General features: G+C 41.4%; 1 protein-coding gene across 3 annotated transcripts in view; it reads left to right on the top strand.

The window, feature by feature from the left end:
- ZFYVE9 (zinc finger FYVE-type containing 9) overlaps positions 1-24,966 on the top strand; it is a 140,060-nt gene that overhangs the window by 21,654 nt on the left and 93,440 nt on the right. For all 3 annotated transcript variants that reach the window (XM_055140619.1, XM_055140617.1, XM_055140618.1), the window contains exons 2-3: positions 13,398-13,501; positions 23,736-23,841. In XM_055140619.1, coding sequence (XP_054996594.1) covers positions 23,772-23,841 — 70 coding nt within the window. In that variant the 5' untranslated portion in view covers positions 13,398-13,501; positions 23,736-23,771. The remainder of the gene's footprint in view (positions 1-13,397; positions 13,502-23,735; positions 23,842-24,966) is intronic.

Here is a 24,966-nt window from a genome sequence, read left to right as displayed (position 1 = left end):
AAGTTGCTGGGGGCTGAAAAGAGAGTCCAGGGGTGAAGGCAGTCTCCTAGCATCCTGAGGAGGCTGGTTGCTTTGCTTTGCTTTGCTTTTCTGGTTTTTGGGTCACACCTGGCTGTACTCAGGGCTAGCTTCTGCTCAGCACGTAAGGATCACTCCTGGCGGGCTCTGGGGACCTTATGCAGTGCCAGCGCTCTCCTGGCTGTACTGTTGGACAACTGCTTTCAATCCCCAGCACCACACGTGGTCCCCCACAGCTCCAACAGGACTCTCATACTCCTCAGCATAGAGTCAGGATTGCTCTTGAGCTGGGTATAGCTACTCCCCTCCCCCAGGTAAATAAGTAAATTTGCTGCACTGGAGAGATAGCTGGACGGGCTGAGTGCATGTTTCCCATGTGGGAGGCCTGCGTTTGATCCTGGCACGGCATGATCCCCTGAACACAGAGTCAGAAGTGGTCCCACTACCACTCAGGTTAGCCCCCAAACAGTAAGGTTGCTTTGTTTTTTCAGTAGTCACTATATCTGATATTTGGTATAGACTATTTTTTTTTTTTGCTTTTTGGGTCACACCTGGCGATACACAGGGGTCACTCCTGGCTCTGCACTCAGGAATTACCCCTGGCAGTGCTCAGGGGACCATATGGGATGCTGGGAATCGAACCCGGGTCGGCCGCATGCAAGGCAAATGCCCTCCCCGCTGTGCTATTGCTCCAGTCCCTGGTATAGACTATTTTATACAGTCTTGGAGACTATCATTTCATTAAAAAATAATAATACATCAAGCTGGAGAGAAAACTCAGGTGCTTCGTACACAGGAGCCTTGAGTTTTATCCCAGGCACCGATTATCCCCTGTACTCTCTCTCCAGTCCTTTCCTTTTATTCTTGTGGTCTTGAATTCAACAATATGTCTGGCTTTGAGAGAGGCAGCTGTAGCCCAGACATCCTTGCCCTAATCGTAGGATTCCTTTTATGGAGACCTTGAGACATATTTTATAGAATAATGACAGATATTTGTAGAAGACTTTATAAAAACATTTCTGCATTGTTCCCTGCTTTTACAATTATTATTGCAGACTTCTGACCCACTTGGTTTGGATCTTATCAATGTTATCCCCATTTGCAAACCGAGAGAAACAGATTGAGAGATATTAAGGTCACAGAGTTAATAAATGGTTGAGTGCTAGCGCTGAAGCACAGGTCATCTGCCTCTGAGGATCCTGCTCTTCTCCCATTACTTAGCTTTGTCTCACTGTTTCACCTGAAACTGCGAGCCTAGATCTCCAAGAGTGATAGCCTGGAAAGTTGCCAGACAAGCAACACCAGCAAAGAGCTCTCTACTTGGCAGGCAGGTAGGAAGAGGAAAAAAAAGAAACCACACAGGAGACACTAACACCTGTGTCTAGTGTGTTGAAAGGAAATTATTCTAATGTACTGGGGTGAAGAGCTTTGGAGTTGCTTATTGTCCATTGTTTACTTCAGCAGCTTTCAGGCAGGTACAGTGATAGCCATCTATTCAGTAAAAACACATGAGTGCTTCCTCTGTGTAAAAGCACTGTTGCCAGGCATTGTGGGAATGACAGCAATGTAAGTATGACACCATCCTTGCCTACAAGGCGCTTGTAACCTAGTAAGGAGATTTTACATTCGTTCACACAGTAATTGTTCATTCAGGGTCTATTATGTGCCATATCCTATACCAGGTGTTTAGGAGATGAGTGGATAAGATAGAAGTAGTCCCTAAGCCTTTAGCTATACTCTTTATGGCTTGGGGAGTATTTTCTTACCTCTTTCCCCTAAGTCTAAGCAATTCAAAACCTTTTAAAGAGTAAACTTTGAAAATCTCTCTTAGCAAATCAGTAGTCAGTATGAATGGTCTTGTGACTTCACCACTTTAGAACTCAATCACCTTTGGGTCAGAGCTTAGGTATCTAACTAGGAAATATTTCTATCATTTTTCATAGTCAAAAACTTGATGCTTAAGAGATGCTCCAATAAATCACTAAGTACAAACATCCCAACTTCCTCTGTGTTAAAGCATTGCTGTTAGGCATTGTGGGAATGACAGCATGGGCAGAAACAGGATTTATAAACATGTGTTTATAAAATGGAGATATGAAAAATAACATTTTACTAGTAGTCAGAGAAATGGTGACTTAGTAATGAAATATATATATATATTTTTTTGCTTTTTGGGTCTCACTCGGCGATGCTCAGGGCCGACTCCTGGCTCCACCGAATCATTCCTGGTGGTGCTCGGGGGACCATATGGGATTCTGGGAATCGAACCCGGGTGGCCGTGTGCAAGGCAAATGCCCTACCTGCTGTACTATTGCGTCAGCCCCATGAAATGATTTTTAACTCATTGGGAAAAATAAAGGTTGATAATAGCAAGTGTGATTGCATATGCATATATAATTACCATATAACAATGTTAAGAAAATTATTGATCACTATACAACAGCACAACATTTATTAATGGCAACTCTTGTTTATTATTATTATTATTACTACTCCACTACTATTGGTTTATTAGCAAGGAACTTGAGCTGCAAGAATAGAGTAACTTGTCTAAGATCAAACATCTGGTACTTGTTGAACCCAAGTTTTAAAAAAATTATTTTTAGATTTTTAGACATTCTTTTCCCTTCCCTTCCCTTCCCTTCCCTTCCCTTCCCTTCCCTTCCCTTCCCTTCCCTTCCCTTCCCTTCCCTTCCCTTCCCTTCCCTTCCCTTCCCTTCCCTTCCCTTCCCTTCCCTTCCCTTCCCTTCCCTTCCCTTCCCTTCCCTTCCCGTTTGTTGTTATTTTTGTTGTTATTGTGGAGTGATGGGGGTTGCACACTTGGTTATGGTGCTTGCACATTGACATTGCATTTCATTTGTTCTTTTTTATTTCCTTAGGATATATTATGATTGGATGTTTTTTTTCCTTGCTGCAGGCCTATTTTGGTATTAACTTGGTACGTAGAACTGCTTTTGCTGTGTCCCATATGTTCTGAGAACTGGTGTCTTCATTCTGGTTTGCTTGCAGGAATGCTGTGGTCATACAGGCCTGGGCATGCTGGGGAACCTGTCAGCTTGCTTAAGAAGTGAGTGGCGAGGCCCTCACCACAGACATGTCCTCCAGGGCTAAATGGAGTATGACAGGCCATGGGGACCCTTGCTAACTGGCTGTCTTGGGAAGTCTAAGAGCTTTCTCACTGTAAGGGTACCTGCCTGCTTCCCTCCCTCCCTTCTTCCCTCACTCCTCCCTTTCTTGCCAAACCCAGTGTTGCTTAGGGATCACTCCTGGTAGGCTTGAGGGACCAGATGGGGTACCGGGAATTAAATGGGTCAACCCATCCAAGGCAAGCACTCTGCCCGCTGTTCTATCTCTGACCTGCCCAGGAATCTTTTCTTCGATTACTCCCAAGTTTGGTGTGGATTTTGCAATGATCCCAGGAGGATGCATATATAGGTTGTTCCTCTTGTTCCTTCTAGATGTAAGCCTAAGTTCCATGTAAGCCTAAGTTCCATGCTGCTTCTGGAGCCAATCTGGTGACATGGAGAAGAGCTGTATGAGCAATAGGCAGGCAGGGTGAACAAATGGTCTGCTCACATTCTAGAAAAGCACCTTTCTTGCATGATCACTGAAGCAATTTTAATAGGAAAAGGACTGAGAGGTACATATGTAACTTTTCTTCCCTCTGAGGGCCCACTGGGAAGGCAGGTTGCAGATAGGTGGGTGTCTAAGTGGCCAGCAAATTCCCTTTATGGGCTAGTTTTCTATCATATTTACATATTCTAACATATTTGTAAATCTGAAGGAAGCTTTCTGGTTATGTGTTCAGTTTACATGTTAGTTTCCTTACACAGGCTTTTGTAAGATAAGGGTTAGCCTAAACCCGAAGGAGTTTTGAGTTCGGTTCTTAATTCCCTGTGGGCTGGTTTTATATCCTCATTGTCAGTTGTTCAGCAGCAAGTTTAACACTGCATATATTCTTATTTGTGGCATAGAAATTATATCTTCCTGCCAGTCTGCTGCCTAAATGATCCAGAAAATAAGACTGCTCTTGATGACTTTACCTCTTGTTCATTATTGTAGATCTCAGAAAAATTGAGTTACTCACTGATCTTTGACATTTTAGGCATGAAGTTAAGATTGAAACTTATTTTGGTACTTTTCTCAATTTATAACACACTTTTGGAAAATAGCTTTTTAAAATATAATTTATAAGATTCTTGTTGCAAGTTAAAGCAAACAACTGTAGCTTACTGAGGACAAAGGAGAGCTTTATGAGGATGCTAGGATGTATTTTTTAAATTTTTTAAATTTTATTGAATCACCGTGAGATAGTTACAAGCTTTCATGTTTGGGTTACACTCTCACAATGATCAAAGACCCATCCCTCCACCAGGGCACATTCCCCACCACCAATATCCCGGGTATACCTCCCCCTTTCCCACCCTCCCCCTGCCTCCATAGAAGACAATATTCCCCATACTCTCTCTCTACTTTTGGGCATTATAGCTTGCAACACAGACACTGAGAAGTCATCATGTTTGGTCCATTATCTACTTTCGGCATGCATCCTCCAGCCATCATTTTCTTAGTGATCCCTTATATATTCCATCTACCTTCTCCCCTCTGCTCATGAAGTCTTCCAGCTATGGGGCAATCCCTCTGACCCTTGTATCTACCGTCCTTGGGTGTCAGCCTCATGTGATGCTACCCTACACTCCACAAATGAGTGCAGTCCCTCTATGTCTGTCCCTCTCTTTCTTTTTTTTTTTTTTTTTTGCTTTTTGGGTCACACCCAGCGATGCTCAGGGGTTACTCCTGGCTTTGCACTCAGGAACTACTCCTGGTGGTGCTTGGGGGACCATATGGGATGCCGGGGATCGAACCTGGGTCGGCCGCGTGCAAGGCAAACGCCCTACCTGCTGTGCTATCGCTCCGGCCCCTGTCCCTCTCTTTCTGACTCATTTCACTTAGCATGATACTCTCCATGTTTATCCATTTATAAGCAGATTTCATGACTTCATCTCTCCTAACAGCTGCATAGTATTCCATTGTGTAGATGTACCAAAGTTTCTTTAACCAGGCATCTGTTTTAGAGCGCGCGGGTTGTTTCCATATTTTGGCTATTGTGAACAGGGCTGTAATAAATATATAAGTACAGATGTCATTTCTACTGTGCTCTTTTCCAACCTCGGGATAGTGGTATTGCGGGGTCATATGGAAGCTCAATTTCTAGTTTTTGAAGGACTGTCCATATTGTTTTCCAGAAAGGCTGGACCAGTTGGCATACCCACCAACAATGAAGGAGCATCCCTTTTTCCCTACATCCACGCCAGCACCAACAGTTAAAGAGCGTCCCTTTTTCCCCACATCCATGCCAGCACTGGTTGCTTTTGTTCTTTTGAATGTGTGCCAGTCTCTGTGGTGTGAGATGATATCTCATTGTTGTTTTGATTTGCATCTCCCTGATGACTAGTGATGTAGAGCATTTTTTCATGTGCCTTTTGGCCATTTGTATTTTTTTTTTTTTGAGGAAACTTCTGTTCATTTCTTCTCCCCATTTTTTGATGGGGTTGGAGTTTTTTTTTTTCTTATATAATTCTACAAGTACCTTGTATATCCTGGATATTAATCCCTTATCAGATAGGTATTGGGTAAATATTCTTTTCCATTCTGTGGGCTCTTTCTGTATTTTGGTCACTGTTACTTTTGAAGTGCAGAAGCTTCTTAGTTTGATGTAGTCCCATTTGTTTATATTTGCTTCCACTTGCATGGTCAGTGCTGTTTCATCCTTAAAGATGCTTTTAGCTTCAATGTCATGGAGAGTTCTGCCCACATTTTCTTCTATGAATCTTACAGATTCATGTCTGATATTGAGGTCTTTTTTTTTTTTTTTTGGGTCACACCCGGCGATGCACAGGGGTTACTCCTGGCTCTGCACTCAGGAATTACCCCTGGCGGTGCTCAGGGGACCATATGGGATGCTGGGATTCGAACCCGGGTCGGCCGCGTGCAAGGCAAACGCCCTACCCGCTGTGCTATCGCTCCAGCCCATGATATTGAGGTCTTTAATCCACTTTGATCTGACTTTTGTGCCTGGCATTAGACAGAGGTCAGAGTTCATTTTTTTGCAGGTAGCTATCCAGTTTTCCCAGCACCACTTGGTGAAGAGGCTTTCCTTGTTCCACTTTGTATTTCTTGCTCTTTTGTCAAAGATTAAGTAGCCATATATTTGGGGGTCTGTGACAGGATATTCAACTCTGTTCCATTGGTCTGCAAGTCTGTTTTTATCCCAATACCATGCTATTTTAATTACTACTGCTTTGTAATAGAGTTTGAAGTTGGGGAAGGTGATGCCACCCATCTTCTTTTTTCCAAGGATTGTTTTAGCTCTTCATGGGGGTTTATTGTTCCATATAAATTCCAGGAGTGTTTTGTTTATTTCTTTGAAAAATGTCATGGGTATCCTGGTAGGGACTGCATTAAATTTGTATAGTGCTTTGGGCAGTATTGCCATTTTGATAATGTCAATTCTCCCTATTCATGAGCAGGGGATGTGTCTCCATTTCCTAGTGTCCTCCTTTATTTCTTGAAGTATTGTTTTATAATTTTCCTTGTATAGGTCCTTCACCTCTTTGGTTAAGCTGATTCCAAGGTACTTGATTTTATGAGGTACTATTGTGAACGGGATTGTTTTTTTTAATGTTTCTTTCTTCTCTTTCATTATTTGTATATAAGAAAGCCATGGACTTTTGGGTGTTGATTTTGTAGCCTGTCACTTTACTATATCGACTTATTGTTTCTAGGAGCTTTTCTGCAGAGTCTTTAGGGGTTTCCAAGTATAGTATCATATCATCTGCAAATAGTGATAACTTGATCTCTTCCTTTCCTGTCTGTATGCCCTTGATATCTTTTTCTTGTCTAACTGCTATGGCCAGGACTTCCAGTACTATATTGAATAGGAGTGGCGAAAGCAGGCAACCTTGCCTTGTGCCCAGACTTAGAGGGAAGGCTTTCAGTTTTTCCCCATTGAGAATGATACTTGCCGTGGGATTTTGGTAGATGGCTTTTACTATATTGAGGAAAGTTCCTTCGATGCCCATTCTGCTGAGAGTTTTCATCATAAACGGGTGCTGAATCTTGTCAAATGCTTTCTCTGGAGGATGCTAGAATATTTCACAGAATAGGAAGGCATGCATTGCAGCTCCGTGTCTGAGGAAAAGAAATAGATTAGGTTGAAGTGATACCTCCACAGAGCACTTAAACTCTAAGTAAAAATCTGTTTGTAGGGGGGAGAAGCAGCAATTCTGTTGGTGAAGATAATCCACTAGATAACAGCTATCTAGAAATTAGAGATATGAAATTGGGCTAATATAGTGCTGATTATTCGAATGAACACTTTGTTGCTTTCTGATGTTGCTTATCTGAATAGTTTCTGGTCCTCTACCACTTATATAAGTTTGCTTATATAAGTATATAAGTATAAGTAACAACTCTCATTACTTCAGACATGAAAATTGTTCTTTCAATGTCAGTCTCAAGTCAGTTGCCACTCTGGAGATTTCTAATGTAAACATAGGGTTTATATGCTTACTAAGATCTTTATTATTTGCTAAATTCCTCTTTGTCAGTGTGTACCAGGTAGAAGCAACCACATTGTTCTAAGAGCTCTTGATGGAGAATTCATTGTGCAAGATACCAGGTTGATATTCTGGAAGTTGGACCCCTGTGTGAATTTAGGGCAGCAACAGTGTCAGCTTCTCCGATTCTGTTCTTCTGTCTTGATGAGCAATACCTTCTATTACCTGTCTTGATCTGCAGGAATAATGCTCAGCTTGAAGATTAGCTCATTTCTTTTTTTTTTTTTTTTTTTTTTTTTTTTTGCTTTTTGGGTCACACCCGGCGATGCACAGGGGTTACTCCTGGCTCTGCACTCAGGAATTACCCCTGGCCGTGCTCAGGGGACCATATGGGATGCTGGGATTTGAACCCGGGTTGGCCGAGTGCAAGGCAAACGCCCTACCCGCTGTGCTATCTCTCCAGCTCCAGCTCATTTCTTTTCTTTCTGCCACTATAACTGAGAGTGTTTCTATTCAAAGAACTTTTTTTTTTAAGAATCAAATGAACATATCCTCTTCAGAAAGCTTAATAGCTAGTTAATTTGTTATTGTTGTACTTATTTACTTTTTTTTTTTTTTTTTTTTTTTTTTTTTTTTTTGCTTTTTGGGTCACACCCAGCCATGCTCAGGGGTTACTCCTGGCTTTGCACTCAGGAATTGCTCCTGGCAGTGCTTGGGGGACCATATGGGATGCCGGGGATCGAACCCAGGTCGGCCGCGTGCAAGGCAAACGCCCTACCCGCTGTGCTATCGCTCCGGTCCCTGTTGTACTTATTTACTTATGTATTTGTTTAGGTTTTTGGGTCACACCTGGCAGAATTCAGGGATCACTCCTAGTGGTGCTCCGGGGACCATCTATGGTGCTAGGGATTAAACCCAGGTCGACAGGTGCAAAGCAAGTGACTTGCTTCCTGTACTTTCTTCAACTCTTTTACTTCTTGTTCTTTTCTCTTGTGTTTTTATTTTCTTATCAAAAAGAAAAAAATTTTTTTTTGGCTGCGGGGTGAGGGTATACTTGTGCTTACTCCTTATTTACTCCTGATTCTGCTTAGGGATTATTCTTGGCCATGCTCAGGAGACTATCTGGTGTGTTGGAGATTGAACCCACGTTGGCTGCATACAGGTCAAGACCTTATCCACTGTACTATCTCTGCAGCACCCCCCTTTTTAAAAAGTAAAATATTTTTATTTAGAAAAATGTAAGGATAGTAAGAGAGAGAGAGAAGAGAGAGATAAAAAGAGAGAGTGAGAGAAAGTATATATATCCAAGATTGTGATGCTAGCACAGAGAACGCTGTTCTGTATTTAATTGTTTAGATAAATTTATCCCTTATGACCAATGACCATGATGGATTATTATTTTTGTTTTATTTTTTATTTTTTATTATTTTTGTTTTTGTAATTGAGATAATACTGATTTATAAGAATATAAGTGTTGTAAGTTAGGGGTTATAGTGTTACTATCCCATACCTACCACCAAAGTGCTAACATCCCTCCACCATAGCACATTCATTCCGTTTAGTGATTGAATAATTCTCAGTGCTACCTGATTAATTGTATAAACAAACCAGTCTGCTGATGATTTTTATGGTTCCAGTCATACTCTTTGTCCTTCTCTTTTAAAATAGGATAATCTGGCAGTGCTTATGGACTACTCTTGCCTCAGTGCTCAGGGGTCATTACTTGAGTGGTGCTCAGGAGACTACATATAGGTCTGGGGATCAAACCTGGATCAGTTGCACGTAAGGCAGGCGCCTTATTCCTGTACTATCTCCATTCTCTCTAATTATTTGTTAATTGGTGCTTGGGGGCCATGTGATGCTGAATATTCAATCCAGAACCTCTTCCATGCCAGGCATGTGCTCGATGACTTGAGTTACGTCCTGGCCCTTCTCTTCTAATTCTTTCACAAAGATTTCATTTGACATTGAATCCGCCATTTGTTAAGCATATCAGGTCTATGCAAGGCACTTTGTGTAAAATGTTATCTGTCATCATTAAAGTATCCGACAAAATATAGTTCTGTTTGTAGAAGGCTTTAAGCAGTGGTCTATCCAAAGAACATAGTGTGAAAAGACATATATAGACCTAATGTCTCTCACTGCTACTGTTCAACATGGCATTGGAAGTCCTTACTATATTAATTTGGCAAGAAAGAGAAATCAATGGAATTAAGATTGATAAAGAAGTCAAACTGTCACTACTTGCAGATTATTTAGCACATAGAAAACCTTATAGACCCCATTAAAAATTACTAGAAACTAATATGATATAGTAGTAGGCCACAAAATTCATGCACAGAAATCTGTTGCATTCTTACATGTTAAAAGCGATATAGAAGAGAAAGCCTTTTTTTTTTTCTTTTTGGGTCACAGGACTGGAGCGATAGCACAGTGGGTAGGGCGTTTGCCTTGCACATGGCCAACCCGGGTTCAATTCCTCCGTCCCTCTCAGAGAGCCCGGCAAGCTTCCGAGAGTATCCCACACTCATGGCAGAACCTGGCAAGCTACCCGTGGCGTATTGATATGACAAAAACAGTAACTACAAGTCTCACAATGGAGACATTACTGGTGCCCGCTCAAGCAAATCAATGAACTACAGGATGGCAGTGCTGCACAGTGCTTGAGTCACACTTGGCGATGCTCAGGGATTACTCCTGGCTCTGCACTCAGGAATTGCTCCTGGCTGTGCGCTCAGGGATTACTTATAGCTGGCTCAGGGGACAGTATGTGGATATGGAGATCTAACCTGGGTCTGCTGTGTGCAAGGCAAGCACCCTACCCTCTGTACTATCACTCCAGTCCTCTCTCTTTTTTTTTTTTTTCTCCTTTTGGGTCACACCCGGTGATGCTCAGGGTTTACTCCTGGCTCTGCACTCAGGAATTATTCCTGGTGGTACTTGGGGGACCATATGGGATGCTTAATCGAGCCTGGGCAAACACCTTCCCCACTGTACTATCACTCCAGCCCCGCTCCAGCTCTTTCCCTTCTCATCTTATCCAGAAATATTTTATGTATTTTTTTTTAAATAATGTAAGAGTACTGCTATTTGTTTAGCCATTGATTAAGTTGATTGAATTGGGCATGAACTCCACTATGTATCCTTTTTTTTTTTTTAACTTCTTCTTTGACCCAGTGGTTGTTTAGTGGTGTTTAACTTCCAAGTATTTGAGTTGCTTAGCTTCTGTTTGTCACTTAATTTTCAAAGCATATGATCTAAGAGTGTACCTGATATGATTTCTGTTTTTCTAATATTTAGGGAGACTTGCTTTGTATCACAGCATGTCATCTGCCTTTGAGAATGATCCATAGGCACTTAAGAAGAATATATGCTCAGCTTTTTTGAGAAACCTAGAGGTGGTCTTTTAAGTCCATTTTCTTTATTTCTTCCTTTAGTCTGCTGTTTCCTTATTGATTCTCCAGTTGATTTATCCAGTAGTGAGAGTGTGGTGTTGAAATCTCCGTCACTGTTGTGTTGCTGTTGCTATTTTCCTTCAGGCCTGCAAGTCGTTGTTTTTGATGAACCTTTGGTGCAGCTATGCTAATGAGCATTGTCTTTTTGGCATATCGATATTTTGAACATTACATTATAATGCCCATGTATAAGCTCTCTTAACTTTTTTGGATTGAATTCTGTTTTATCTGATATATAATTATGTCCATCCCCACCATTTTTCACTTTACTATTTACCTGTGTGATTGTGTTCCAGTCCTTTACTTTGAGTTTGTGTTTATCATGACATTCAAATGAGTCTCTTATAAAGCAGCAGGAAATTGGGTTAAGATTTTCCATCCATCTAGCTACTCTGTGCCTTTTAGCAATGATAGTGGACGTCCAAGTCTTGTGCCTGACCTTAGGTGTATGTTTGTCTTTTCATATTGACATTAAATAAAATTGTAGAAATAAAGAAAAAAATTTAATATCTTTTACCCTTTTATATGAGAACACTTAGTACATCCTGCATTGCCATTCTAGTGATCAAAAATTACTTTAGCTCTTTTGAGTTTTGTGTTGCACCATTGAACTTGAATTCTAACTTAAGTAGAAGTATCCTTCTTTGAATGCTTGTAGGGTTTCATTTCATTGATTTGTTGTGATTTTGTTGATTGATTTGTGATTTTCATTGTGACCATCTTATAGAAAATTTGTAGTTTTGCTCTTGCTATTATCTATCTGACTCATGCTATTTTAATTGCTGTGTGTCTTGGTGTCTTTATGTTTGGGTTTATTCTGATTGGTACTCCTAGAGTTTCCTGTATCTGGGAGTCTTAATTGATCTTTAGATCGGGGGAATTTTTCAGTTATAATTTCTTCAGAAATAAATTGCAATAATATATAGGAAACTTACAAAAATTCCACCTTCTTTTATTTATTTATTTATTTAGGGTCACACCTGGCGATGCACAGGGGTTACTCCTGGCTTTGCACTCAGGAATTACTTCTGGCGGTGCTCGGGGGACCATCTGGAATGCTGGGACTCAAACCCCAGTTGGCTGTGTGCAAGACAGTACTACATGCAAGGCTGTACTGTCACTCCAGCCCACTGCCTTCTTTTAGAACTCTTAAGGTTCCTAAAAAGAACAGATTAAAATACTCATTATTATTTAAATACCACGTTGTTGGTAAGGATGTAGAGAAATGGGAAGTCTTGTACATTCTTTAGAGAATTGTGTCACTGCTAGGAAAAATGGTATAGAGTTTCTTTAGAAAGTAAAATACAGAATCACCATATAATCCTGCCTCCACTCTTAGGACCGAGCTCTGCCCTGAGCACAGAAAACATGCAAGCAGTGAGTTGTTCCTGCTTGGCTTTATAAAGGGCTGATGATTCTCAGGGTTTACTATCAGTATTGCCCCATACCCTTGATTGTTTGAGAATACCAGGATGAGGGGCACGGTAGAGGAATGAGGGGACCAGACATAACAGAAGGGCATTGGTGGAGGGAATAGTGAAGTAACACAACAACAATCTGCATGGGGACAATAACAGTTGTGATTTTTCTTGTTAAAAGTTCTTCCCCAGTCTCTCTTCTCAGACCCTTAAAATTTGGAAGTTATTTTTCTTTACGCTGTCCAATAGCGCTGACATTTTCTTTATTTTTATTCTTTTCTTTCTCCTTTTGTTCCTTTTCGCTGGTTTGATGCATCTTACCTTCTGAAACACTGATTTGTTCCCATGATTCTTTTATTCTGCTGCTTATTTCCTCGATTGTGCTTTTTAGTTCTCCAATACATTCTTAAGTTTCTGATGGGAAAATTCTGATATTTCCTTTTCCCTGGTTGAATCTCTCTTTTGTTTTCTCCAGTTGAGTAAACAGCCTAATCACTGTCACTTTGAAATCCTTATCTGGGAGATTTTGTGCTTGGGTTCTTCCCAGGGCTGTGGTCATTGTCCATTAGTGAAGGTTGGTTCTTAATTTTTTGTGGGTTTGCAGCTGCCTCCTCAGGTCAGGGGTCTGAGATGAGATCCTGGGGCCATTCAGTTCTGGAACTCGGGCTCCTAGAAAGTCCAGGCGGCTCATTACCTGCGAGGGGGTTGGCAAGGGTGGCGAAGTCTGTAAAGTTCTAAACTGTTTATTGGATAATTTAACGTTTGGCCTTCTTGGTTATAAAATGTTTCTGCTGCTGCATTCCATGCTGGCAGGTCTTTGAATCTGCAGATGTGATCCTAATCTATTATTTAAGTTCCATAACTTTGTCTGACTAGCCTAGGTTTATATGAAAAAATCAGGGCTTACTGCTATAGCAAATGTAACGAGTCTTGTGTTTTTCCTTTAGGATCAGCAGAGCATACTGAGTCAGCGGGACTGGCTGGCGGTGCAGTAAGCATCATGAGTGAGCATATGGGTGTCTGTTCCTTATCACACGAGTAAGGGGAAAAGGTAAGGAAACTAGCATTCTTGTTTCTCCTATAAGAAAATAGCAAAAACAGCTGGATCAGAGAAAGTAATTCTCATGTCGGTGTGCTCTTTGCTTCCTACATAACATTGCCTCTTTTTATGAATCAGTGGTTTTTCAAGAAGATTTAACTTAAGTCCTAATTGAGGTCTTATATTATGTCAAAATGTTAATTTTTCTACCTGGGTATGCATCCTTTTCTTAATGCCAACTTTTTTTTTTTCTGAGCATAAAAAGGCAATTTCCATGTGAATATGTTCTTGAATTTGAGTAGCTGTATTTTTTTTTTAAGTTAAAAAACTGCCCTCCCATGGGGCTGGAGCAATAGCACAGCGGGTAGGGCGTTTGCCTTGCACGCGGCCGACCCGGGTTCAAATCCCAGCATCCCATATGGTCCCCTGAGCACCGCCAGGAGTAATTCCTGAGTGCAGAGCCAGGAGTAACCCCTGTGCATCGCCAGGTGTGACCCAAAAACCAAAAAAAAAAAAAAAAAAAAAACTGCCCTCCCTCCCACTCCCCACTGGAGCTCAGTGGTTAGAACTCCTGCCTTGCAAGCTTTGGGCCACAAGTTCAATCCTGGGTTCTACCACGTGATTTTGATAGATCTGCTGTTTGAGCCTTACAGCTCTGCTGTCTGTGATGTCCAGGCGTGCAACTGATTGCACAGCCAGGTATGTGTCCGCACCACAGCAGAGGGACATGACCCTCCTCCCCTCAGTGAGCACCGCCCCTCATACACGTGGGTGAGCAAAACAGCTAGGACGATCAAGCCCTGGCAAGCATTGCAGAGACCCCCAGCAGGTGTGAGCACCAAAACCAAGGGAGTCCTGCCCTGGATGAGCACTGCAGCCAAATGTACAAGCACTACACACTGGCTGTGAGACCCGGCAAGCACCACAGCTCAAAGCAAACACCATAGCCAGGCATCAGAACATGGCAGTCAGAGGGAGGGCGTGGGGGAGGGAAACACAAAAAGGCTCTTCCCTTCCCCTTCCCCTTGCCCTTTCCCTTCCCCTTCCCCTTCCCTTTCCCCTTCCCCTTGCCCTTTCCCTTTTCCTTTCCCTTTTCTTTCCTTTTCTTTCCTTTCCTTATTGCTGCTGCTGCCCCAGTGTCTGGGGCTAGTGCACTTGGTTGCATGACTCTCATTCTTTGTGCACACTTTTTGCTCACCAAGTGCCAGAGACTGCACACTTTGTGGTGCTCACAGGATAGTGGTGCTGGAAGCCTTCTGTGTACGGTGTGGTGCAGGGGTAGGACACTTAGCCCAATACTTACAGGACAGGTGCTCTAGTTGGGCCCCCCTGTACAGTATAGTCAAGAAAAAATTGTGAGATCTCTGGGCTGGAGTGATAGCATAGTGGTAAGGCATTTGCCTTGTACGCAGCCAACCCGGGTTCGATTCCTCCGCCCCTCTCGGAGAGCCTGACTACCAAGAGTATCCCGCCCACACAGCATAGCCTGGCAAGCTACCTGTGGCGTATTCGGTATGCCAGAAACAATAGCAACAATTCTCACAATGGAGCCATTACTGGTGCCCGCTTGAGCAAATTGATGAGCAACGAGTGACAGTGACAGTGATAGTGTGAGATCTCTACCCAGCTGATGTCTTTTAGATGTCTCCGGTACTGTGTAAAAACTAAGCAAAGGTTATTTGAGGGCAGAAAATTAGTGATAAGTACAAATTAACTTTTGTAATTGGGTTTTGGTTTTGGGGCCACACCTGGCGGTGCTCAGAGCTTATCCCTGACTCTGCACTTAGGAATTATTCCTGGTGCTGCTCAGGGACTATATGGGATGCTAAGGATCAAGCTCAGATCTACCACATGCAAGGCTTAGTACCCACTGTACTATCTCTGTAGCCCCATCAGTACAAATTTAATTGCAGTATTTTATTTTGTGTTTTTATATTTGTTTTGAAGAGCAGTGATTTCAGATGGAAAACTCTGAAAGTTTTAACCAAAGGAGGATTAAAGAATAAAAAATTATTCTTTTTTTTCTTTTTCTTTTTGGTTTTGGGGTGACACCCAGCAGTGCTCAGGAGTTATTCCTGGCTCTGCATTCAGGAATCACTCCTGGCAGGCTTGGGGGGCCATATGGAATGCTAGGGATAGAACCCGGGTTGACCACAAGGCTTTTTAAAACTAGGAATCAATCAAGGGGCTGGAGCAATAGCACAGCAGGTAGGCTGCTTGCCTTGCATGCGGCCGACCCAAGTTTAATTCCCAGCATCCCATATGGGTTGAGCATTGCCAGGGGTAATTCCTGAGTGCAGAGCCAGGAGTAACCTCTGTGCATTGCCTGGTGTGACCCCTGCCCCCCCAAAAAAAACCCCAGAAATAAATAAAACTAGGAATCAAGTCTTATTTTTGGGGGGTCTTATGGTTAGTTAAGGGGCAGGTATGGGGTGAAGAGGGCTAGGGATAGAACCCGGTTGACAACAAGGCAAGTGCCCAACCCACTGTACTATCTCTCCAGCCCCATGGAATTAACTGACTTTTTAAAACTAGGAATCAAGGGGCTGGAGCGGTAGCACAGCAGGTAGGCTGCTTGCCTTGCATGCGGCTGACCCAAGTTTAATTCCCAGCATCCCATATGGGATTGAGCATTGCCAGGGGTAATTCCTGAGTGCAGAGCCAGGAGTAACCCCTGTGCATAGCCTGGTGTGACCCCCCCCCCAAAAAAAAAAAAAACAGAAATAAATAAAACTAGGAATCAAGTCTTACCTTTGGGGGGTCTTATGGTTAGTTAAGGGGCAGGTATGGGGTGAAGAGGGTGGAATGGAATCATGATTATGAAACTGATGATGTCATTCACTAATGGCATGTCACATAATCTGTCTATGGTTTCTGGTTAGCCGTGTAAACTGGCATAGAGCCATGGTTTGACTGTGTCACAGGAGGCTACGCTCCTTCCTCCTCAGTTGAGAGTAGAGCCAAAGAGCTTGCCGGTGGTGCCCTCTGCAACAGAAGCCTGGACCTGCACTTGGCAAGGTGTGTCTTCTACTGTGTTTCCATGTGGGAGTGTGAGAAAGATGTGCCTTTCTCTGCCTACTCCATAGCTGTTACCCTTTTAAGAAGTTTTTTAATCTACTGCATCAGACTGTCAGTTAAAATACACGATTAAAAATCAGCAATAAGAAATGACTAGGTTCCAGAGAGAGGGTACAGAGTTCCCATCTCCTCTGTCCCCACATACACAGAACCTCCTCCAGCCTCAGCATTTCTCTGTCCTTTAATTATCACCCAGCAGGGAGCTTGGATTTCCATTTCTCCTCTTACTGATAATAATGTTCACTTTGATCACTAATGTAACATGGGGTCTGCGAGACTTGCCTCTGATACTACCTTTTTTTTTTTTTTTCAAGAAAGTGAAAAAGTTTCTTGGAAAGTAGAAGAGAAGGGAAAAGGAATTTCCCATGTGGGGAAGCACTTAGTATAGCACTAAGTTCTCTTTTCTTTTGATAATTAATACATTTTTTGATGCAGAAGAACTTTGAAACTGTGTAAGCATCCCATTCTTCAGCATCCTTGTGATTCATTCAGTCATGTGATAAAGACTCATGGATTTCCACATTCATGGGGTGATAATGCTCTTATTGTATGGTCTGATGCCTACGCTGTCACTGGTATGGCCTATGGAAGCTACCATGATACTATCACTCCTGCCTCATTGAAAATTATTTTGAACTGTAGATTATTAGTCACAGAAACTAGATTTAAAAAAAAAACCCATAGATTTTTGCCTGTCAAAATGGATTTTTGTGTGAGGGCCACACCTGGCGGCACTCAGGACTCTCAGGGTACTGTATGTGTTGCCGGGAATAAACCTAGTTGACCACAGAGAAGTAAAACTTCTAAACCTATAGGGGTTTATCTGGCCCCTGTCAAAAATTAAATCACCCAGTGCCAACTAATCAATAAGTAGAAATGGCTGAATTGGGGGCTGGAGCGATAGCACAGTGAGCAGGGCGTTTGCCTTGCATGCGGCCGACCCGGGTTCGATTCCCAGCATCCCATATGGTCCCCTGAGCACCACCAGGGGTGGTTCCTGAGTGCAGAGCCAGGAGTAACCCCTGTGCATCGCCAGGTGTGACCAAAAAGAAAAAAAAAAAGGCTGAATTAAGAATCATAGGCAATTATTTGATTAAGTTAGATTTAACTATATCTCCTGAACTAATTTTTTTAAATAGGTAAAATAAAAGAAATAATGTTGACATTCTTATGTCTTAGAGAAGAAAAGTTGTAGATTAAAGAAAATTATTGACTTAAAATTATTCATAGAAGGAATTGTAATTTGGAGGAATTATAATCTGTAGCTCTCCTTATAGGTTGGTAAGTAATAAACCAAGGAGAATTTTTAGTTTGAAAAGTAATTAAGGATATAAATAAGCTTGGGGATGACAGTGGAGTGAAAACTGGGAAAATATTTATTAATAGCTAACTTGTGCTCTTGGCATTCTGTTAAGTAGCTGGCACACCTAGTGTTTGTGTCCGTAGAATACTCTTTCAGCAGTTAACACTGAGGAAGACAGAAATAATACTTAAGAATTTTTTAAAAATTATGAAGTCAGAGCATTAGCAGTTTGGAATCACTGTACCTTACCCCAAGGCTTGCTTAAAATTGTCATTTCCCATTTTAGAGGAATTCTATAAATTCTTTTCTGATAGAAATATAGGGTTTTATGTTTTGGTTTGGTTTTGGGTTTTGGGTCACCCGTGGCAGTGCTCAGGGCTTATTCCTGGCAGTGCTCAGGTTTTTTTGTTTTGTTTTGTTTTGTTTTCTTACTTTTGGGTCACACGGGACTAGAGTGATAGCACATCAGGTAGGGAGTTTGCCTTGCACGCGGTGACCTGGGTTCGGTTCCTCCGTCCCTCTCGGAGAGCCCGGCAAGCTACCGAGAATATCCCACCTGCATGGCAGAGCCTGGCAAGTTACCCGTGGCATATTGGATATGCCAAAAACAGTAACAAGTTTCACAAATGGAGACGTTACTGGTGCCTGCTTGAGCAAATCGATGAACAATGGGATGACAGTACTACAGTGCTGCCCAGCGATGCTCAGGGGTTACTCCTGGCTCTGCACTCAGGACTTACTCCTGCAGTGCTTAGGGGACCATACGGGATGCTGGCAATCGAACCCTTGTAGGTCGTGTGCAAGGCAAACGCCCTACCCTCTGTGCTGTCGCTCCAGCCCCTGGCTCTGTGTTCAGGGATCACTCCAGGTAGGCTTAGGGGACCATGTGGGATGCCAGAGATTGAACCTGGATCAGCCGCCTGCAATTGCTCTACCCACTGTACTATCCTTCTGCCCTAGAAATGTAGTTTTACCTCCAAGAAAATTATTCCTCTCTCAACATTTGAACTTGTCATGTTGAAATGATCACCGAACTTGCTTTCTACCATTAGTTTCTTTTTGATAATTGTAACTTTATAGGATTCCTAGACTTTTTAGATTAGAGATATCACAAGGCTGACAAGTTTTGTATTTTACCATGTTTATATTTATAAGATTTTATCTTGTATATTTGAGATTTATACATTATATGTGGGTGGAGCGATAGCGCAGTGGGTAAGGCATTTGTCTTGCACGAAGCTGATCCGGGTTCGATTTCTCCGCCCCTCTTGGAGAACCCGGCAAGCTACTGAGAGTATCTCGCCTGCACGGCAGAGCCTGGCAAGCCACCCGTGGCATGTTCGATATGCCAAAAACAGTAACAAGTCTCACAATGGAGATGTTACTGGTGCCCGCTTGAGCAAATCGATGAGCAATGGCATGATAGTGACATTATATGTTACGATATTTTTATGTGTTTTTAACTTTTTCTGGTTTTATTGAGATATAGTTGACATATAATGAGGTATGAAACATAAAGATTTGGGGATGGAGCAGTCTGTGGTGGATTAGGTGCTTGCCTTGCACAACACTGACCCGGGTTCAATCCCTGGAACCCCAGGTGATCTCGCGAAGCCCACCAGGAGTGATTCCTGAACTCAGAGCCAGGAGTAAGCTCTGAGAACCACTGAATGCATCCCCCAAATATACAAAAATTACATATATGTGTATACATTGCAAAATGATTGCCATAATAAGCTAACATCTGTCATCTCCTACGATTAAGAGTTTTTTGTTTTGTTTATGGCCACATCTGCTGGTACTGGGGGCTTAGGAGGCTACTTCCAGATCAGTGCTTGGGGATTGCTCCTTGCTCTGTGTGGATCAGGGTCCATGCAGTGCTAGCTTGAACCTGGGTCTCCCACATGTGAAGCATGTGCACTAGCCATTTGAGTTACCTGTATGGCCCTACTGAGTTACAGGTTTTTCTTGAGATGAGGACTTTTAAGATTTACTCTGCCAAGAGCTTTCAAAATAAAGAAAGCATTATTAACTGTGGTCAGCATGCTGCGCAGAGCATTGCAGGGACTTACTTGTCTTACAACTAAATATTTATAGCTTTTGCTTAGCCTTACTCTTTGTCCAAGCGAACTCTCCATCTGTCTGTCTCTCTGTCTTTCTCTTGCAACCATCAGACTGTTCTCTGCATCTGTGAAGTTTTGATTTAAGATTCCACAGTACAGAGATTACTTGTATATTTTTGTTTGGGTTATCTCACTTAGCATAATGGCATCAAGATACACCCAAGTTGTTGCAAATAGCATCATTTCCATTGTACGGTATGTCTGCGTGCTCCCCTAAGCACATTCATATTTCCACCGGCAATGTACGGCTGCTCTGAGGGCTTTTCCACACCCTCACTGACATGTGTGGTTTCGTGTCTTTTTATAACAACCTTCTCTTATAAATTAATTTATGTATTTATGTTTTTATGTATTTATTTATTTATTTTACCATACCTGGCATTGCTCAGGGCACCATGTAGAGCGAGGGACGGATCAGGGTTGACTGCATGCAAAGAAAGCACCTTGAGGGGCCGGAGCGATAGCACAGCGGGTAGGGCGTTTGCCTTGTGTGCGGCCGACCTGGGTTCGATTTCCCGCATCTCATATGGTCCCCCAGCACCACCAGGAATAATTCCTGAGTGCAGAGCCAGGAGGAACCTCTGTACACTGTTGGGTATGACCCAAAGAGCGGAAAAAAAAAAGAAAGCACCTTGAGCCCTGTGCTGTCTTTCTGGCCCTTAATAGCCTTTCTAACGGATAAGAAAAAAAATCTATTACTGTGATTTTGATTTCCCTGATAATTAGGGATATTGAGCACCATTTCAAGTACCTGTGGGTCATTTATGCCTTAACAGAATGACTACTTGGATTCTCCGCCCATTTAAAATCAAAATACTGTTTTTTTTTCCTCTTAAGTCTAATGAGAGTTTTAAAAATATACTTTAGATATTGACCTCTAATCAGATATATGATTTACAAAAATTTCCTCCCATTTGGTAGATTATGTTTTCATTTTATTAATAATTTTTTCTTACTAATATATTTTAAAAAACAATTTCTTTCTTATGCAGAGGCTTCTTATTTTCATTTGGTTTTTGCTTTTGTTGTGTTTTCTTTTGGTGTCAAATCCAGAAACTCATCACCTGAAACTGTTATCAGACTACTTATTTTTTAATCATTTCTTAGTTTTACAGCTCTAGGTCTTTTTTTTTTTTCTTTTTGGGTCACATCCAGCGATGCACAGGGGTCACTCCTGGCTCTGTACTCAGGAGTTACCCCTGGCGGTGCTCAGGGGACCATATGGGATGCTGGGAATTGAACCCTGGTCAGCCGTGTGCAAGACAAACACCCTACCCATTGTGCTATCGCTCCAGCCCCTATGGCTCTAGGTCTTACATTGAAGTCTTTAAAACATTTGAATTAAATTTTGTGAATTGTGTAAAATAGTTACCTAGTTTCATTCTTCTGCATGTTTTCTCAGCACCACTATAGAAGAGACTGTTCCTTAAAATTTTGGGGAGCTGGGGGTTTGGGCCACATCCAGCAGTACCAGGGTTTACTCTGTGCTCAAAGGTCACTCCTGGCTGGACTCAGGAGACATATATGGTGCCAGGGATCAAACCCAGGTGGGCCATGTACAAGGCAAGCACCGTATCATTGTACTACTTCTCTGACCCAAGATCGCTCTTTCTGCATTTTATGTTCTTGCCTTTTTTGTTTAAATAATATGGGAGAGAGAGAAGAGGAGAGGGGAGGGGAAGGGAGGGAAGGGGAGGGGAGGGGAGAGGAGAAACAGAGAGAATTGTATTTCTATATAACCCGGCTCTTCCACTTCTCAGCATCCACCCCCATGGCACCAAAACACTATTTTTGAAAAGAGATTTGTGCCTCTTTGTTCGTGGCACCACTATTCACTATAGCCAAGATTGGAAACAACCCAAGTGTTCAAGAGTAGATAGTGGGTAAAGAAATTGTGTAATGGAATACTAGTCCACAGCTATAAGAGAAGATGAAATCATGCACTTTGCCACCACATGGATAAAACGAGGGAATCAGCTGAGTGAAGTCGGCCAGGAGAGGGACATATACAGAATGATCTCTCACATGCACGGGATATAAAGTAACATAGCAAGGGAGCTCCAAATAGCTAAAGGCAACAGGACTGGAGAGTCCATAGGACTGGGCTTCCCTGGGTGTTAGGAGGGTTCCTGGGAGGGGGGTCACTGGGACATTTAGTAGGGGAAAGCGCGCACTCTAGTGGCGGGTGTGTGTGGTGCTGAAATAGTAAATGCATGAGTAATGAACAGTATTGTAAATCAAAGTACCTCAATAAAAATGGGGAAAATAGACTACTTGTCTATGCATGTGTTTATTTCTTTTTTAAAAATTAGTAATTTGTTTAGTTATTTTATTTGTATGTCAAATAATGGGAGAACTAGAAAGAGTTAGGGAACAGCAAGATTTTGCTTATATACCTAACAGAAAAGTGGGGCCTGTGCTCAGGGGTTACTCCTGCACTCAGGATTCACTCCTAGTGGTGCTCAAGTGCCTTTCCTGCTGCACTCTTTCTGTGGCCCAAAAGAAACTTTTTGTTGTTATTGTTTTGAGGCCACATTGAGCAATGCTAAGCGGTTATTCCTTGCTCTGCACTCAGGAATTATTCCTAGTGGGCATGGGGGGGCATCTGGTGTGTGTGGGAAAGAACCCAGATTACCCGCATGCAAGGTAAGCAGCCTACACACTGTACTATCCTTCTGGCTCCGTATATGTTTATTTCGGCTGGTCTGTTTTCATTGATTTGTGGTCTATTCTAAAAGTCACTTTTAATTTTTCTGCTTTGTGATAGAGTTTTAAATTAGTAAACATGATGCTACCAACTTTGTTCTTCATTGTCAAGAATGTTTTGACCTTTGGGGGTCTTACATTTCAGAATAATTCTATTTCTGTAAAAATGACATTTAAATTTTGATAGGGAATGCATTGGATCTGCAGATTGCTGTGGGTAGCATGAATAAGTAATAAGAATTTTCCAATTCATGAGCTCAAAGTATTATCTTTATACTCTTTTTGTTTGTTTGTTTTTGGTTTTGGGCCACACTCTGCTCAGCAGTACCTCAAGGATTATTCCTGGCTCTGTGCTCAAGAATCACTCCTGGCAGGGTTCAGGGACCTGGTATGCCTGAGTCAGCCACATGCAAAACAAGAGCCCTGTTCTCTGTACTATTGCTCTGGTCCCTATCTTTGTTTATTAGTATTATCTTTAGTGTTTTGGAGGGTTTTATTTCTGTTTTTGTTTTGGGGCCACAACAAGCTGTACTCAGGGCATGCTCCTGGTTCTAGCTCAGCAGTCTCTTCTAGTAGGGCTCTGGGGACATTATGGGATGCTGGGGATTAAACCCAGGTCAGCTATGTGCAAGGTAGTGTCTTACCCACCATACTATTTTTATAGCCTAGAATCTAGAGCTTTCTATTGGCTGAATTTGGTATTTTTCCTTAATTTTTCTTTTTGATTATTATTAGTATAGTAATTTTGCTTACTTTCTGTTGACATTTTATACTACAACTTCACTGAATTAGTTGTTTTTGGTAGAGTCTTTAGGGTTTTAAATACATGTCATTTGCATATAGAGGTAGTTTTACTTCCTTTCTGATTTAGATACTTTTCTTCATTGTAGTCTAGAACTTTCAGTGCTTATGTTGAGTAAAAGTGGCAGAAGTTGGTATTTTTTTTGTCTTTTTCTGATCTTGGAATTAAGTATGATGTTAGCTTCTATAAATGATAATAATTGAATGTGTAATACAAATTTGATCTACTTTCCAGGTTTAAGCAAATCTCTCTAGTGGTGTTTCCTTACCGATGGAGAATTATTTTCAGGCAGAAGCCTTCAACCTGGACAAGGTGTTAGACGAATTTGAACAAAACGAAGGTGAGGATTTACTTTTTGAATCTATTTTTTTTTTTCATTACATCACCCTGCGATACACAGTTACAAAGTTGTTCATGATTGGGTTTTGGTCGTTACAATATTCCAACATATGTCCTTTGGTGAATCTATTTAAATGCATGTAAGAGATAATAAGAGCTATAAGTTTATGCAGTACTTTAAAAAAACTATGTCAAATAACACAATAATAATGATAATGTTGTATAATAATACCCAGAGGAAAGGCTAACTTTTTATTACTAATGATATAAGACAGATGTTATGCTACGTCATTTACATGAAATTTATTATTTAATTTTTTAAAAGTTCTAGAGGGGGAAAAATCCATGAGGACTTTGAAAATAGTACTGAGGTTAAGATACTTGTCTTGCATATGATTTGATCCCTGACACCTTTGAGTGGCCCCAGGAGTGACTCCTGAGCACAGAGCCAGGAGTGGTGGCTGAACACAGCTGGGTGTGACTCAATTAAAAACTTCCCCAAAGTTACATTGCTAGTGGCAAGATTAGACTCTAGGAAATACTGTACTCTAGCTTGAACTTCTGGCTACTCATCCAGCCAATTTATGGTCTGTAAAAACATTAGAATTTGTAATTGCATTATCTAAAGTAAGAAAAATAGCTGTTTGTTACATTGAATCATGAGTAATATAAAGATACATTTTAAATTTAATTTTAAAAGATTTTCATTTTTAAAAATAACCGCCAGTATGGTTAATCAAATTACATATGCTCAAGATCCATAAGTATGCCTGTTTGAGAGAGATTCATTCATTTAGATAAGGTCTTCTTAAATTCCTTTTTCAATTTGACTTGAATGGATTAGCCTTAATTAAATCTGTCTTTCACCTTACCTTACTTCCCTGGCATACACTATTTCTATACTAACTTGCGTATAACAAGCTAGTCTATCGAAAATTCATAATTTTGGTAATGGTTTCTAAGTCTTTCTTATATTTCTAGTTATTTCAGTTGTTTTTCAATACCACTTGGAAATAATAATAATATAATTATTGTTATTATGAAATAATTATAATTTTAAAGTATTATTATATTATTGTAATATGTTATAAAAATTGTTATCATTACTGCTGGTGCTCAGGACTTA

The sequence above is a fragment of the Sorex araneus genome, chromosome 5 (assembly GCF_027595985.1).
Source record: "Sorex araneus isolate mSorAra2 chromosome 5, mSorAra2.pri, whole genome shotgun sequence".
NCBI classification, from domain to species: Eukaryota; Metazoa; Chordata; class Mammalia; order Eulipotyphla; family Soricidae; genus Sorex; species Sorex araneus.
The sequence above is the reverse complement of the archived record's forward strand: the minus strand, read 5'-3'. Positions and strand labels throughout refer to the sequence as shown.